Source organism: Panthera leo, chromosome D3 (genome assembly GCF_018350215.1).
Source record: "Panthera leo isolate Ple1 chromosome D3, P.leo_Ple1_pat1.1, whole genome shotgun sequence".
In the NCBI taxonomy this organism is placed as follows: domain Eukaryota; kingdom Metazoa; phylum Chordata; class Mammalia; order Carnivora; family Felidae; genus Panthera; species Panthera leo.
Window position 1 is genome coordinate 86322336 of NC_056690.1, and position 18126 is coordinate 86340461.

Here is an 18126-nt window from a genome sequence, read left to right on the forward strand (position 1 = left end):
AAATTATTAACAATATATTTTGTACATGCCCATTCAAATTAGGGTTTAAAAAATAACTCACTTGGGGGTGCCTGGGTGGCTCAGTCGGTTAAGTGTCCGACTTCAGCTCAGGTCACGATCTCACGGTCCGTGAGTTCGAGCCCCGCGTCGGTCTCTGGGCTGATGGCTCAGAGCCTGGAGCCTGCTTCCGGTTCTGTGTCTCCCTCTCTCTCTGCCCCTCCCCGTTCATGCTCTGTCTCTCTCTGTCTCAAAAATAAATAAACGTTAAAAAAAATTAAAAAAAAAAAATAACTCACTTGTATTCTTTTCATGTTGAACTAGTCATGTGGAGCAGGATGCTTGCTCCTGCAGCTAGATGCACCTTCCTCGGAAAAGGCAGAGGTAGCATCGATAAACATGTATAAGATAATTATAGCTTTGGAGGACCACTGGATTTAATGGCGGCCCAAAGTTTGTTGAACTTTCCTGTATGGCTGAAATATACATCGAGTGGATACTGATATGGTAATATTATTCCAAGTTTTCAAAGGTCAACTTTCTTTGTGCAAATCAATTTTATACTCTTCGCATTTCAGAAGCCCTCCTCTGTTTTATAGCAGGAAGATCCTAGCGAATAAATTATTTTCAGAGGACTGAAGAACCATGACATCAGCCTCTAATCTTTTTTCTGAGTGAAGAGTAATGACTGTTTCTCAAAATAAAAGCATTATCAGATTTTAACTGAGAGACTTAAAGCACATAAAGAAAATCTAAAAAATCAACGTAAGAAACAGAAACATAAGAGAACGCAAACAAATGTAAGAGAATCTAAATCATTGTCCTGGAGCAAACCAACAAGAGAAGCAAGTTTCCAACCCAATGTACAATTTTTGCTATACTATACTGAGTTTGCCTCTTTTGATGGAAAATAGTTCCCAAATGACTCAAGAACTTAAACTTTTTACATCAGTTGAGATACACATAGTCTAAGATGGGCCGTAAAGTTTACTTACTCGGTATAGGACGACTGCATTAGCTCCAGTATCTGGTGTCTTTACGTGCATGACGCCATATGTACTGAGGACCACAGCGCTCTACAGTGATTGGTGTACGGCAAGGGGATCTAAGTCAGCATGTGAGGCATAGGGATGGCGAACATCTTTGGTTTGGGACACTTACTGGGAAAACTTTCATGGCGGACTCTATCATATTAGATGTCTCATCCTTTCACCCAAATATTTCTTAGTCTTATGTTACGTTTCTTGTATTTCATGAACCTCAATTTTCGTGAACACATATTATTTAAAGAAGACTGTGTTGATGTGTCATAAGTCATGATGTCAATAACTGCACCAATCTTGCTCACTTTCTTAGTGAATTAAGTGTACAGAAAAAAGTTGATGGGGCGGGCCAGAGACCGCTATCCTTAGAAAGGCTTGTGTACAAGGTTGGCCATTGGCTAGTGCGTGGGGACTCAGAGTTTTGGAGGGTTTCTATCATTCCCTGACTGTGGTTAGGGTGGTTTACTGTGTCTGAATTATTTATACAAACAATGTGGCTTATGTCAAACACCTGCTTTTTCTCTCTGGGAAATCAGTTAGTCATTCTGACTTTGCCCCATGTGCCTTTTACTTTTCCTGATCTGGCTCTGCGTTCTTCTGCTGTGGTAACTCAAAGCCATGGCTTCAGAATGCAATCATCAAGGAAGACAGTGCTCTTACCTCCTAATTCTGTGGGAGGGTAGGAGCCTACATTCCACAGACACCTTTCTCCAACGTGCACAAGTACCTTCTCGTGTAATGGTGTAAGAAGTTCATTTTTCCTTTGGATAAAACCAATTAGCCAACAAAGATGGTCACCCCACTTACCAGGTGAATTTAGGTTGAACTGTGTGTGACAAATGGTGCTGTCAGGTCCTTTTAACTGAGGACTAGTGACTGTTTACCTTGAAAACACATCTGTAATGGGTCGTATCTGTGGGGCCCATGAAAGGTGAGATTTCTGTCTCTGCACTCCCTTGGCAGATTGCCTGAGATGCACATCACAATTCTGGTTTAATGCTTATTTAATAACAAAATTGTTTTCTTTCTCTTCTACCTTTGTTTTCTGGGGAGTGAGGAGATTTTGCTTTTAATTATAATTCTCCAGCACACTGTCGTTATTACTGTTGTTTAACCAAGTGTAACTCTATATTACAGTGTCACTATTATGTGTATCCACAAGGATAGAACAGGAAATTTTTCAAATGCTCTACTAAAATCCAGATAAACATTTCTGTCATGCAGTAAACACAGTAGATATACCATACCATACCATTTCAATGTTTTACTTATTTGGCTGTTTGATATTAAGGTCCATAAATATGAGCGAATGCAACTATTTGGAATATTTTAATATATAAAATAAACTTTTGATTTTCTTGGGGGGTTTTGGAGATTAAGCCTTCTCTGTCCTTGAGGGTGAGGAACTAGAATTCTGATGCCTTATAACTCCAGCTCTGGGTTCAATGGTCTTTACAAGAACAAGAGCGAGAGGAGGATTCGAGAGGAAGGAGAAGGAGAGAGGAGGGTAAAATGGAAGAAGTTTGCCCTTGAAAACGTAGAGCAGATTCCCAGGAAGCTGCTCAAGGGAGCGTGCTTCCCCACAAGGGGAGAGTCTAGTGGGCAGCTCTGGTATAGACCTCGGGGGCAGTCGCTCTGCCAAAGCCAAGAAGCCACGTGAGAGCTGAGCTGCCACCACCTCCCTCCAGCAAGAACCCTGACTCTCCTTCGTCCAGAGGCTACTCCTCAGGTCGCCCTCATCTGTTCCTGGTGTGGACCTGACTTCAGCAGACACTAGCACTCCCCTCCAGACCCAAATACCCGCTACCTGACTTTGCTCGTCCCTCACGTGACTGTGCGGGAACCCTCCCTCACACCATTCCCTAACACCCACAGGCCTCAGAAGAGGGGACAAGTCAGTAGAGAACCCCACACAGCACCTGTGCCAGCCTAACTAAGCACACAGAGCTGGAACAACACTGTGGGAGACAAGACTCCCATTCCTTTGCCTACACTCACTCTATATGTTGGTTCAGTTTGAAATCTATTATAGGTAACAGGGGGGTGGGGGAGACAAGGCTGTGGAACTCTCCATGGGCAGCTTCTCCTGTGATGCGTCTTTTGATGACAGTGCTGACTTTTTTCTTTCACTTGGGGCAATGATATAGCGCTGCTGTTAACTACAAGAACTCTGAAGTCTTCCTCCCCAGCTCCGGACCCTAGCCCCTCTGCTCACTAGCTCTGGAGCCTTGAATAAGTTACTCAATCTTGCCATGCGTCACTTTCCTCAATCGTAAAATGCAGATAACAACAGAGTTGTTGTGGCAACTGAATGAATAATTACCAGTAAATTCTTAGAATGACACATATAAGCACCTCCATGAGTTTGTCATAGAGTAGCCAAGACAAGCCTGTGACATTTAATTCCTATAACTGCTACAATTTTTCCCTTGGATCTTCAGAAATCTTTAAAATTCAAACTATATGGTATTTATAAAGACCTATATATAAATGTGTTATAAATGTCGTACAGATCTTTTCAGAATACAAAAGAGACTGCAAGCTTTGGGCTGAATATTTACCTCCAAATATTCAATTTTAACTCATTTTATTTAAAAAAAAATGTTTATTGAGGTGCCTGGGTTGAGCATCCGACTCTTAATTTTGGCTCAGGTCATGATCTCATGGCTTGTGAGAGCTCACGGCGTATGAGTCCGTGTTGAGCTCTGTGCTGACAGCATGGTGCCTCTATGGGATTCTCTGCCTCTCTCTCTCTACCCTTCCCCCTGCTCATGGGCACACACCTGCTCTCTCTCTCAAAATAAATAAATAAACTTAAAAAATAAAAGTAAATACGATGAAAATGTTTAGTAGGCACTCTACAAATGAAAGCCAATGCTTGGCTATAAGAAACAAAAGCTATAGTAATAATTTAAAAATCTGCAGCTTTATGATCTAGTTTCATTACCCCTCTGATCTCTCCTTTTTAAAAAATAGCCATTGATTAAAGTAGGAATTGCATGCCTGGATGGCACAACTGATAACCTTTACTGAATCAGGAAGAGAAGACAGGAGTCAACATAAAACCAAAACCACCTGTTCTGATTAAAGTACTTGGGACTTGGCGTGTGTGTGTGTGTGTTTCATGAGTGTAAAACTGCCCACACATCACATGTATTTACTGAATGTTTACAGATGGCAGATTGCACACTGTTCCAGCTGCCAAATGCTCACAGACACCTTAACTTACAAATGTACATGCACACACAGATTTAAAAAGTGAAGGATTTATCCAGTGCTCTAAGTCATGAAAAACTAAAGGCACATTAACATCATTATTATTCATAACAAACAATAATTATACTTTGCAAGCCTGTATTTTTCTGTATTTGTGAACTTGTCTCCTACGTGGTACCCATTTGGGGGTCATGTGCAAATGCATTGTATCCTTGAACTTCTACAGCTGGAAGCCACAGAAAACATCCCACCTTTTGTTAATGTGGTCTCCTCATCTCAGTATCTCCTCGGGACTTGCCATGTCTGTCATAGTGATAATAAGGATTTTTCAGTTCACTCACTATTCATCTCCTCTAAAGCCATTTCTCAGTCCCCATCAATCCAATTGAGAGCATTAACATTTCAACCTTGTATCCACGAAAGGCAGAATCTCTTCTTCTGGGTTAATCAAATAAAATGCTACTCCTACATTTAAAAGATTTTGAACATTGCAGTTACTTTTGAGTTCTAGTGAAAGTGAACTATTTTGAATTAACTCCAGAAATAAATTTTAGAGTAGTCAATGATACTGCAATATATTTATTTTTAAAAAGGTATCCAAAAATATCTCTGTTGGAAACATTCCTCTTAAAAATTCCTGAATCAGGCGTGCCTGGATGGCTCAGTCGGTTGAGTGTCCGACTCTTGATTTAGGCTCAGGTCATGATCTCACGGTTCACGAGTTTTAGCCCTGCATCAGACTCTCTGCTGACAGCGTGGAGCCTGCTTAGGATTCTCTCTCCCTTTTCTCTCTGTCCCTACCCTGCTGGCGTTCTCTCTCTCTCAAAATAAATAAATAAACTTAAAACAAAACTATATATATATAAAACTATATATATATATTTATATCCCTGAATCAGAAAAAGATTAATACCATATGATTCTACTTACATGTGGAATCTAAAACACAAAACAAACAAACAACAGAAATAGATAAATACAGAGAACGAACTGGTGGTTACCGGAGGGAAGGTTGGTGGGGGATGAGCGAAATAGGTGAAGGGGATTAAGAGGTACAAACTTCCAATTATAAAATAAATGTCGTGCAATGAAATGTGCAGCATAGGGAATATAGTCAACAATAATATAATAATTTTGCATGGTGACTGAGGGTACCTACACTTACTGTCATGAGCATTTCATAATGTGTATAATCGTTGGATCAATATGATGTACACCTGAAACTAATAGAATGCTGTATGTCCACTATATTTCAATTAAAAAAAAAGTCTCTGAAACACTGGAGTGTAAATAACTTTTAAGATATCAGGTGAGGATCGAAGATGTGTCTCTACAAGTGACAGATCCATGTTTATTCTCCATTTCCTGGCCTTTCAAATAACACAGTCCTCTGCAAACCTATTCGGTCACCTAGTGTATGTCAATATTTGTCGAGAGTCAGCTCAGTGCATCTTTGAAATACTTCAGTGGAAGTGGCTAGTAGTTGCCTGACTAATTGAATCATAACACTTAAAGCTGGAATCACCATTGCAAATGAAATGCCATTAGTCTCATGTGAAGACCTTTATTTATTTATTTTTTTTTAATTTTAAGTAATTTTCCATTTGCCTTTGGGGAAAACTTCACACAATCATCTATGTTCAGTCCCTAATAAGGCTCTCAGGGACAACCACAAGCTGTTCACAATTCCCAGATGCTTAAAAAAAAAAAAATCCCACGCATGACAAAAGTGTATAAATGGCTGTTTTGCAGTTAAGAGTCATTAGGCAGGTCTCTGGACAGGGATTTTAAGTAGGAAGAAAATCAGTACGTTTGTCGGAACTTGAATTCTTCTCTGTACTCTAAGTGGCTAGGGAGAGGAAAACTTTGTGAAAATTGTTTGAAATTCAGGTGAGGATAAAGATCACTTAAAGAAAAGTAGTTCCTAGGATTAGGTACTTTCTAATTTACATTGTTTATAGTCGTGTAAAGCAAGTAAATGTGCATGAGGTAGGAACATACACCCAACAATGCTTCTGTGTAACAGCATCATCAGATCAACTTAACATGAGGTCTTTCGGCATTTCTTTCTCTCTGATGCTAACTTGTCATTATTATTATTCAAATTCGCTATCTTGTTTATCTATACAAATATGGTATGCATACAAAAAACGACTGCAGGCAAACATTCCAGGATTTTGTGCATTAGGAACGATGAATAAATCAATACCTGGGGTTTACAAAACAAACTAACTGGTTATCTACCTTTTTTTTTTTTTAATGCAATGTCTCCTAAAAGAACTGACTTGGGCAGAGGTATCCATAAAGACGCAGAGACATAATAGGCCATGATTGAGCAATCATCTCACTTGTGATGCTGGAAACAGTATGTCTTGTCTGGATATCCAGCCATCATCCAGAATTTTAAAAACTTAACTGAGCTGAAAATTGGAGTTGATCCATTTCAGCAGAGGCTATTTTAACTTGTGAGCAGTGACACCAGTGCTCTTGAATTCTTTTGCTGTGGTTCTAATTATATAAAGGAACTGTCAGAAACGTTATTTTCTATGTAGGTGAAGATATTCAAAACCTGAAGTTCATAACACTATGTCATGGAAATAAACGTATCTGGCATTCCAGGACATCTCAGCTCAGACAACCCCCATGCCTACAGTATTCACATCTATCATGAATTCACAGGGACGGGACAGAAGGTTCTGGATAAATGGGCCCCTAAAAAAATTCTCTTGTCTACAAGCCGAAACTGTTCAGGAATCAAGTCACCTGGGAGCAAACTGGTTGCCTTTTAGCAGAAACTAAAGGCCAAAGAAATAAACCAAGTTTATTTCTCTTCCTCCTTGTTCTTCCAGCCAACTTGGGAACAGAGTCCCACAGTCAGGAAACGCCACCAAGCTGTGTGCAGGCAAGATTTGTAACCTACAGTACCTATTCCTCTATGCTCCTACCTCTTTGCCAACCCTCCACCTCACTAAAGAAACATGGGAAGGGGGCTCCTGGGTGGCTCGGTCGGTTAAGCGTCCGACTTCAGCTCAGGTCACGATCTCGCGGTCCGTGAGTTCGAGCCCCGCATCGGGCTCTGTGCTGACGGCTCAGAGCCTGGAGCCTGTTTCAGATTCTGTGTCTCCCTCTCTCTCTGACCCTCCCCCGTTCATGCTCTGTCTCTCTCTGTCTCAAAAATAAATAAATGTTAAAAAAAATTAAAAAAAAAAAAAAGAAACATGGGAGGATTCCCTTGGCTGTGGCCCCATGATTTCCCGCTGAACATTTCTGTCATTTTCATTTGCAAGCCCCACCCACCAGGTCCAGTGACGCAATTATGCGCCATTTATACAAAACATGCAAAACAAGAAAACTAAACTTTCCTATTAAAGGAAATAGATTTTTTGAAAGACATAAATGTAAACAAAATTCATGCAAGTTTTCTCCTCGAGTATTGCAACGGATCTCCTCAGAGTTTAGGTTTCTCTGATCAGCAATTAAACCTCAAATATTTCAGTGTAGCTAGAAATAATCTAGCTACAAAACTTGAAAATAAAATGGACATGTTTTAGAATATGTTAAAATATAGAGACATATACTAGAATATATAAAAATATTAACATACAAAGAGTCAGTCAAGAACATTTATTGAAAATCTTCTGGAAAGATATTTTGACAAAGATGCCATAATCCCAAACCTCAAGTAATTTCCTAACATAAGTGTCTGGACCCGTCGCAAACAGGCGCAATTATTGAGTGACTCAAAGGTATAAATTCCCGAGCTATAAAAGTTCGAGAAATTCAAAATGTTTCATAGTTCAACAGCAGGGAAGCCGTTTGGGGCTAATGTGGAAAAGTTGTGAACATAGAAGACATCTGACAGAAATCCTAAAGGAATGGAGGCAAATGGGGTGAAAATTAGTAGGTTGGTTGGGAAGAGGGAAAGTAAGAAAGTGAGAATGACTAGCAAGGCCATGGAAGGTACAAGCTGACATTCCAACCAGACTCGCCCTCTGCCCTCATCCAGGCCGCCTTGTCCCAGCCAAGAAGCGTAAGGGGCCTGTGGCCCCCCACCAAGCCTGCGTACCAGCTTTGGGGTCTTCACCAGCCCGGAGGAAGGGGCACCTTTTTCTAATCTGCCTGCCCAGAGAGGCACCGTTTGAAATCTGTCTGCTTGGAGTGAGCTCCTTTTTGTGCCCAAAGATCCAGTTTGTGGTAGCTCAGTACGAGAACGTAAATATTCATGCCCTGACTGTGGCAGCTGGTTTCCTCTGTCTCACATTTCTCTTTTTGATTCTGTACTCAGTGATTTCAGTTACACTTCCTTGAATATCATTTTTTTGCTATTTTGGTCAAGAATCAATAATGGCTCTCATTGCTCTTACATGAGACCCAGAATCACACCAAGTTATCACCTAATTGATACTAATTATATTAACCCCCAACTCAAAATCTCTGTACCAACCTAGTCACTTGATTGCAGTCACGCACACACAACTTCCTCGTCCCTCCTCCCCCGTTCCTGTGCATATTTTGTGTTACTTCTTATACCCTGTTTTGTCTCTGTTCTCTGCTCTGATCATCAGTTGAAACTTGGTGGTTCCGCTGAGTGGCCTCATCGGCAGAGGAAGATTGGACAAACACACGAGTAACAACACTGTTCGGCAGTGGCGAACAGAAGTTTGTTCAAAACTCGTCTCCTCCGGAAACCTTCTGAGAGAGCTCATGTCATTTCTTTGATCCTCATTCTTTTTATAACCAATAAGCTCGGCTGAAACAATAGTAGGCTGAACATCACTTGGTTAATATTAAACAGCTTCACAAATTCTTTTGGTGAAACTAAAATGCTTTTCTCGTGACTAATGACAATCTAGAAGACATAAAGGGCCCAAAATAATCTTGGTCACCATCAGTAAACACACATTTCCCCCTGTTCCTTGCCCCATGCTCTAGACAAGTTTCAAGTTCAGAAAAGCCAGTCTGGAGATATTTCAAACTACTTCCCAGGTCCTGAGTGCAAAGGACAGGACACAAACATTTATTTCCACTCAGCAAAGAATAGTCAATAGGAAATTTGGGTTCAGCCCATGCTTCTGCCATGTTCTCCCTCTGTTCAAAATGTATCAAGAGCTGGATGGGACATCAGCATGACTCAGTCAATTAAGCATCTGACTCTTGATTTCAGCCCAGGTCATGATCTCATGGTTTGTGAGGTTGAGCCCCGTGTCAGGCTCTGTGCAGCTGCTGCAGAGCCTGCTGGGGACTCTCTCCCTTTCTCTCTCTCTCTCTCTCTCAAAAAATAAATAAATAGGCATTTAGAAAAAGAACTGTGGGAATGCAAGCTGGTGTAGCCACTCTGGAACATAGTATGGAGGTTCCCCTCAAAATTAAAAATAGAACTACCCTACGACCCAGCAATTGCACTCCCAGGTATTTATCCAAGGGATACAGGTGTGCTGTTTCAAAGGGGCACATGCACCCCCATGTTTATAGCAGCACTATCGACAATAGCAGAAGTATGGAAAGAGCCCAAATGTCCATTGATGGATGAATGGATAAAGAAGATGTGGTATATGTATACAATGGAGTATTAATTGTCAATCAAAAAGAAGGAAATTTTGCCATTTGCAACTACGTGGTTGGAACTGGAGGGTATTATGCTAAGTGAAATTAGTCAGTCAGGGAAACACAAAAATCATATGACTTCACTCATATGAGGACTTTAAGAGACAAAACAGATGAACATAAGGGAAGGGAAACAAAAATAATATAAAAACAGGGAGGGGGACAAAACAGAAGAGACTCATAAATATGAAGAACAAACAGAGTTACTAGAGGGGGTGTGGGGGGGGGGATGGGCTAAATGGGGAAGGGGCATTAAGGAATCTACTCTTGAAATCATTGGTGCACTGTATGCTAACTAATTTGGATGTAAATTTTTAAAAATAAAAAATAAAACAAGTTAAAAAAATAATAAATAAAAACTTAAAAAATTAAAAAAAAAACTTAAAAAAAAAGAACTGGATATATGGCACACTGGCTGGCATCGTGTCTGACCTCTGAGTACTCGGTGCTTGTCTGAAGATGAACACACACACGCGAAAATCAGGGGAGAGCTCTGCGTGTGTGTGTGTGTGTGTGTGTGTGTGTGTAGAATATGACAGTCATGAAAATCTCTCCTTTGCATCCTATAAAAGAAGTTGATGGGAGCCAACAAAAGGATGCATAGCAGTTTACAAAATTTGTGTCACAATCACCTTTCCCTTGACAGTTGAAATAAATTAAATCTGCTCCACATCTTATACCTGTCTCTCTGCTTTAATCCCTACATTGATTTTTGACCAAACAGCCTCAAGACTTGAAATAATCAAATCACATCAGAGCAGATGTAAGTGAGCTATTTTGCTTTCCATCCGATTTGTTTTTAATTTTCAATCTTTACTTACATTTATTTTAAAATCAAATTAAACCAAAATATAGGGTCATCAGCTGGCATTTTCCATCAATTTTAACTTTTTACTAATGAGCCCTGTTGATATTCTTTTAACCTGCCAATTGAATGTCAAACAGCCATTTTGCAAGTGTTCAAAACACATGGACACTAACAATATTGGCCATGACTTTCAGTCACCTTCATTTTCAACACCGTTGATCGCTTATGTTATAGTTTTGTGCAAGAAACTTAGTCATGTTTGCATGAGTGAAAGACGTTTTTATTAATTAGTAAAAGTGAAATAACTGTATCTCCTAAAATGTATTACCTCTATTTTTTCTGATTTAAGATGTTTATAATTATTTTTTTCAACATATGGCAGAGAAGATCTTATTTCCTATGTGTTTGAGAAATGTTCTTTATGATATTTTTCTGAATAGAACTTTTCCTTGCCTTAGTCTCTGAGAGAAGAGTAATGATTGTGTGTGTGTGTGTGTGTGTGTGTGTGTGTGTGTGTGTGTGTGTGTGTTTCTTCTTCAGGTTTAAAAAACATTTCTGTAATACAAGTTTTTTTAAGGTAAGAAATATTTTGTATTTGTGCCTGAAGGAATGGAGTCAACATTTAAAATGAAGAAACTGTTAATATTTCTCTCCCACATATTCCATCAACCCTCCTTTGCATCAAGTTCTCTTTTGTTAATGTTTATTTTGAGAGAGGGGGTGGGGGACAGGGTGATGGTGAGGCACAGAGAGAGACAGTGGGACAGAATCCCAAGCAGACTCAGCATTACCAACACAGAGCCTGACACAGGGCTCGATCTCATGGATGGTGAGATCATGACCCGAGCAGAAATCAAGAGTCAGACGCTCAACGGACAGAGCCACCCAGGTGCTCCTGCATCAGGTTCTAAGAACAAGCTCTGCCTCGCCCACAGCCCTCACTGTCATCAGAGAAGCAAAGAAGTTTCCATGTGGTCCAAGGTGATTATGAGAAAGTGCTGTCCTTTGGCAAATGTCCTCCTCGGCACACAGAGCTGCTGTAGTGGCAGCACTGGAGGCTGCTGTGTGTACAAACTCTGTTCTTCTTCTTTTCCAACGCAGGAATAAACAGCAGTCTGCAGTATAAGCAGAGTCTATAAAGGGACAGCCAAATAAATCCCAGGGAACCTTGGCTCTAAAAGTCTCCACATAAGCCAAGGCACATGAGCTGGCTGGAAGCACATGAAAGAAAGGGAGTGGGAAGGGAAGGGAAGGGAAGGGAAGGGAAGGGAAGGGAAGGAAAGGAAAGGAAAGGAAAGGAAAGGAAAGGAAAGGAAAGGAATGAAAGGAAGGAGGAAGGAAAGGAAAGGAAAGGAAAGGAAAGGAAAGGAAAGGAAAGGAAAGGAAAGGAAGGAGGGACGGAGGGAGGAAGGAAAGAAGGAAGGAAGGAAGGAAGGAAGGAAAGGAAAGGAAAGGAAGGAAAGGAAGGAGGAAGGAAAGGAAAGGAAAGGAAAGGAAAGGAAAGGAAAGGAAAGGAAAGGAAAGGTGAAATACAATTTCTGTTATCAGCAAAAATAATTTTTTCTGACATGTTCCTCTGCTATGAAACTCGCCCAGAGGCATAACTGAGAGAGCCTGAGAGGAGGTAAACGCTGCCCTCCATCCAGACTTCTATGTAGGCCTCTCTGTATTTGTACTTCAGGAAGTGAAAAGTCACTTTTTCTTACTCTCACACAGGTTTTGTGGGGCCTGCAGCTTAAAAAATGAGGGCCTCATTAAGACACAGGAGACAGATTACTAATACAAAAGAAATACGATTTAGAGGAAGAGGTCCTAAGGCTAGTCTGTTGCTGCTCTGAGGGCTGAAAACAATGGAAGGAATTAAAGCTCCGAGCTGGCAAAGTAGTAACATTGTGAAACATTTATCAAATTCCACTCAACACTGACTCAGCAAATACCAATCCAACACCATTGTGTTACTGCGGAGGACACAGAGGATTTAGAAACGTAGTCACCACCATGATAAAGTTGTAATGCAGTTGGAAAAAACATAAAAGTTATACAAACCGAGACTTGCAGTACTTTTCCGACTTACTAATTTTTTCTTTTAATTTCAGGAATGTGGCAGATCGAGAAATTGGAAAGGTTTGTGATCGTTAAATCTGTAATTGATGGATTCACAAGGTAAAGAAAAAGCAAATACTGAGATTCAAAAACTGACATTTACCGAAACTCAATCATTAAAAAATATTTTGGGGGCGACTGGGTGGCTCAGTCGGTTAAGCATCCGACTTCGGCTCAGGTCATGGTCTCACGGTCCGTGAGTTCGAGCCCCGCGTCGGGCTCTGTGCGGACAGCTCAGAGCCTGGAGCCTGCTTCGGATTCTGTGTCTCCCTCTCTAGGTCTCCTCTCCCACTCATGCTCTATCTCTGTCTCTCAAACATGAATAAATGCAAAAAAAATTTTTTTTAATATTTTGAACAACAGTCATGACAAAGACAACAGAAACCAATCCAGTGGTTGGCCTTCTCCAGTTTTAACACTTGAAGACATGCATCACGTACTTACCATCAGTTACAGTCAACCTCCTCACAAAGGTTTCATTTTCTCCTGTTCTGGCACTGAAACCACAGCGGTAGAGTCCTGAGTCAGAGACCACGGCCTGGGGCATGGTGATGAAGGTGCTGGTCATTCCCGGACTACAGTCACTCGACATCCATCTTTGGTACTTTGAAGTATAAATTTTCCCTTGGGACAAGTTGCAGCTGGTCAAGAGGTCAATCTGATGGGGCTGGATCTTCTCCCAGGTAATTTGTTGGACTGGCCACTTTGTTGGAAGCTCACAGGAGAGTGTGATATTTTTTCCAGGTTCTGAGACCGTGTGGCTATTTGATGGCACAGCTATCTCGAAATCATCTGAAAACAAGAAGCAAATGATTACACTTAGGACCTCAGATTTTGGGGTGTGAAGGTGCCAGCTACCCTTAAAGTTCTATCGAAAGTAATGGCAATGTTCTTTAACAGTTTCATCAACTATAAATGATATCTTTAGGACACATTTTTTGTAAGAAAAAGACTTTTGAAAGAGGCTAGTAAATAAATAAAAAGGAGGATATTCTTGTTCACACATATTCCCTTAAGTTTTACGTGGTTAACCATATAACAAGAAACACAATAAAAACCACTAGTGCTTTCCTCGGCAGCGATCTTACCAAGAGGCTGAATTTCACAAGACTATTCTGCAGAAATGCTGGGCTGGTGACTCCAACACTGTATCCAGATTGTAGTCATGCTAAGATTTTAATGGTCATTGAAAAGATGACCATCGAATAAATACATGCATAAAGTTTTTTTTCAGATATATAAATATAATATATAGATTTTCCAGATATGTCTTATGCATACATAGAGTAAGGGTCCACATGGGATTTAAATTCCTGGGTACCAAGGAAGTCCTTCAATATTTCTTCCTTCCACCATAGCTGAAATACCCAGCAGAGCACTCAGCAAATATTCACCAGATATCGAAATCAGTAGTTCTGGGCTACCTTCTTGACTACCAGTTGTAAGAGACAAGAGGAGAGGAGAGGAGAGGAGAGGAGAGGAGAGGAGAGGAGAGGAGAGGAGAGGAGAGGAGAGGAGAGGAGAGGGGATGGGAGGGGAGGGCAGGGGAGGGGAGGGGAGGGGAGAAAAGGAAGTGGGGGCACCTGGGTGGCTCAGTTGCTTGAGCATCTGACTCTTGATTTTTGATTTCTAATCCCAGGTCATGGGATTGAGCCCCATATTGGGCTCCACACTGAGTGTGGAGCCTGCTTAGGGTTCTCTCTCTCTCCCTCTGCCCCTCTCCCTCACTTGCCCTCACTCTCTCTCAAAAAAGAAACAAAAGAAAAGAGGAACAGGAAAGGAGAGGAGAAACCACACTTGAAAGAAGATATTGAGTCTAAAACACAGTAAGATTTGCTGTCCATATTAAACTAGAATACTTTGTCTATAACAGTTTCATTTCCACCAAAAGGTAGCTTCTTTTCTTCAACAAGTGGTTCCATGCGTCAAAATGTTGTTGAAAAGAGAAAACCACACAGCATTCCAGTTTTTCAATTTGTAATCATACAACTGTTTATCAAAGTTAACACTTTACCCACATAATAAGCACACAGTAAGTAGCATGTTATCTCTAAGTAAAAAGCCACCACAAGAATGGGGGGGGGGGGGAAGAAATGGGAGAAAATTCACAAGCAGTGGGAAAAACAAGGGGCGCCTGGGTGGCACAGTTGGTTAAGCATCCGAGTTTGGCTCAGGTCATGATCTCACAGTCCGTGAGTTCGAGCCCCGCATGGGGCTCTGTGCTGACAGCTCAGAGCCTGGAGCTGCTTGGGATTCTGTGTCCCCCTCTAGCTCTCTGCCCCTCCCCCGTTTGCACTTTCTCAAAACTGAGTAAACGTTAAAAAAGGTTTTTTTTTAGTTTTTAAAAAAAGAAATGGGAAAAATAAGGAACTAAAAGCTTAAAGCAAACAAACGAGAAACTAAAATGAAATTAAGATGGACAAGCAGTGACGAGAAAAGGGAAAGAAATGAGAGGTAATATAAATAAAAGGACAAGCACATGGTGCTGGGAAAATATCAAGAACATAAAAGAAATGAGAAGAAAGAAAAAGGGACACATTTTTCCGTGAGGCGTGCGAGACCATGGGGAAACAGAGGCAGGCCCGCCCTGTGCTCTTCTATTATCTGTCTTCGGTGCAGACACGCCTGCCATCCGGTTGTCTTCCTTTGTGGCACCTCCCTCCACCCATCTCGGGAGCTTCATCTGCCCGTGTGACCACAGCTGCTCTCAGGAAGCGACCCTTGTAATGCTGACTTGGGTACAAAGGGGGATCCGCCCTGAGGGGTGTCTACACTTGTACAAAGGACAGATCCACAGAGCAATGAAGGCCATCTCCGATGCTGACCAGCCAGGTCTCAGGGGCTGGTGGAGCTGTCGTTGAAGGAGCCCGGAAGTTTCCAGAGCCCAGGCTCTGCGTAAAGACCCACCTGTCAGTAGACACGGACGGGGCTCAGCCTCACAGGCCCCGCTCAGAGGCAGGTGGTGCTGAAGCACAGAGTAACCTCCAGCTAACCTGTCCTGGCCACCGGAGTCGCTGGTTGGTGGCGGGTGAAAACTGAGACTCACGAGAGGTCTGCGGAACTCCCCTTGTCTCCTGTGCTCTTTGCTGCTTGTCACCTAATCCTCCAGCATGGCACATGTAAGGCGACAGGAAATGACCCTGAAAACAATTACCCAAAAACCCCGCACACAAGAGGACCCCGGCGTCCTGATGTGCTTGGAACTAGAAAGCACGTCTACTTGAAATAGGGATCAAAATGCTGTCGTTAATAGGGAAGATTCAAATCTTAATAATAGAATGAAAATAATGAACACCAGTTAACTTTATATTTCTATTCGATTATGTATTAATTCTCAGCATAAACCGAGAATAGACCACAGTTTGTTCTGTTTAAAAGATTATTTTTTAGAGCAGGGTTAGGGTTACAATAAAACTGAGAGAAAGGTAGAGATTTCCAATATACTTCCTCCCTCCTCCCACACGCCGCATCCCCATTATCAACATCCCCTACCAGAATGATACATTTTTTACCAAATATGAACCTATGTTGTCACATCATAATCACCTAGAGTCCATAGTTTATACTGGAGTTCACTTTCGGTGTTGTACATCCTGTGAGTTTGGACAAATGTATAAGGACACGTGTCCACCATTATGTCATCTGGAGTATTTTCACATCTCTAAAAATCCTCTGTGCTCTGTCTATTTAACCCTCCCTCCCCTCAACCCTTGCCAACCACTGATCGTTTTACTGCCTCCATAGTTTAGCCTTTTCTAGAATGTCATATAGTTGGAACCATATGGAATGTAGCCTTTTCAGATTGGTTTCTTTCACAGAGTAATAAGCATTTAAGATTTCCCCACATGCTGGGGCACCTGGGTGGCTCAGTCGTTTAAGCATCCAACTTCGGCTCAGGTCATGACCTCACTGGCATTGGGCTCTGTACTGACAGGTCAGAACCTGAAACCTGCTTCAGATTCTGGATTCTGTGCCTCCCTCTCTCTCCACCCCTCCCTTACTCTTGCTCTCTCTCTCTCTCTCTCAAAAATAAATGGATATTAAAAAAAAAGTTAAGATTCTTCCATGTGTTTTCATGGTTTGATAGCTCATTTCCTTTTGGGATTGAAGACTATTCCATCGTCTGGATGGACCACAGCTTATTTATGCATTCACCTCCTGAAGGACATCTTAGTTGCTCCTGAGTTTGGGCAACTATGAATAAAGCTGCTGTAAACAACCATGTGCAAGAGTTTGTGTGGACATAAGTTTTAAATTCCTCTGGGCAAATGTCAAGAAGCCTGATTGCTGGATTGTATGCTAAGACACTGACAAGCTGCCTTCCAACTGGCTGCCCCATCTTACACGCCCACCAGCAACGAATGAGACCTCCCTCCCTGTCATGCTCTCACCAGCGCTGGCTGTTATCAGGGCACAGGATTTCGTCTGTTCTAATAAATTGATCTGTGTGTTGTTTTTATGTGATTTAATCACAAAATATGATGAGAGATTCTCTGTACTGTGTATATGATTTTTCTGACAGGATAGATTATTTTTCAATTTATCTCAGTGCTTCATCACCTTTTCCAAGTACCACTCCATGCCTGGGTACCCAGATACTTCAGGGTATGCTGGTGCCTCGTACGACTGCCCCAGGCCACCATCGCATCTGTGGCCGCTAATCTCTTCTCCTTCACCACCCTCAGTAGGTAGTGGCCCTGTGTGCAGTTTGAACAGCACTACAATATCACTCATCAATTTCACAAGACCCTTACTCTGTTCAGTATAAGCTTCAGAAAGAATCCCAGACCTTTGGTATAGACCTTTATACACCACTCTATACTTGGGACCTAGAACAGTACTTGGCATAGAGCAGAGAAGTCAGTAAATAATTTTTGAATAAAGAAACTGACTTATAATTCCATCTTGCAGCCAATATGCAGGGTGTACCTACTGATTGGGGGGAGGGGAAGTTACCTCCATAAAACCTCTCAGAGTGAGAAATGTGCTCGAAATCATATGTGTAATCCCTGAATGAATTAACTGTTCCAGGCAATGACCATCAATGTCTGCAAATTCACAAAAGACCATTCATGTCTCCATGATGCCACGTTGGGGGCAGTCGCCTCCCCCAAATAATCCAGTCTGACTCTGCTCAAGCCTCTACACCTAACCACCAATTTACAGAACTACAAAGAGCAGAGAAACATGTCAAATGACCCCTTGGCAAGCAATCCATGGAAAGAGGACAAACACGAAACTCCTCAGCTCCCAATAGGATCTCCCCGATCCCTGAAAACCAAGTTTGGAACCTGTGGTGCTGTCCAATCCTCCTCTCTTCTCCTCTATTCATTCAAAATTCCGGAAGGAATTCAC

At 41.6% G+C, this 18126-nt stretch overlaps 1 protein-coding gene across 7 annotated transcripts in view; it reads right to left on the minus strand.

The window, feature by feature from the left end:
• Positions 1-18126, minus strand: part of CD226 (CD226 molecule) — an 87259-nt gene that overhangs the window by 14967 nt on the left and 54166 nt on the right. For all 7 annotated transcript variants that reach the window (XM_042910493.1, XM_042910496.1, XM_042910498.1 and 4 more), the window contains one exon: positions 13216-13563. In XM_042910493.1, coding sequence (XP_042766427.1) covers positions 13216-13563 — 348 coding nt within the window. The remainder of the gene's footprint in view (positions 1-13215; positions 13564-18126) is intronic.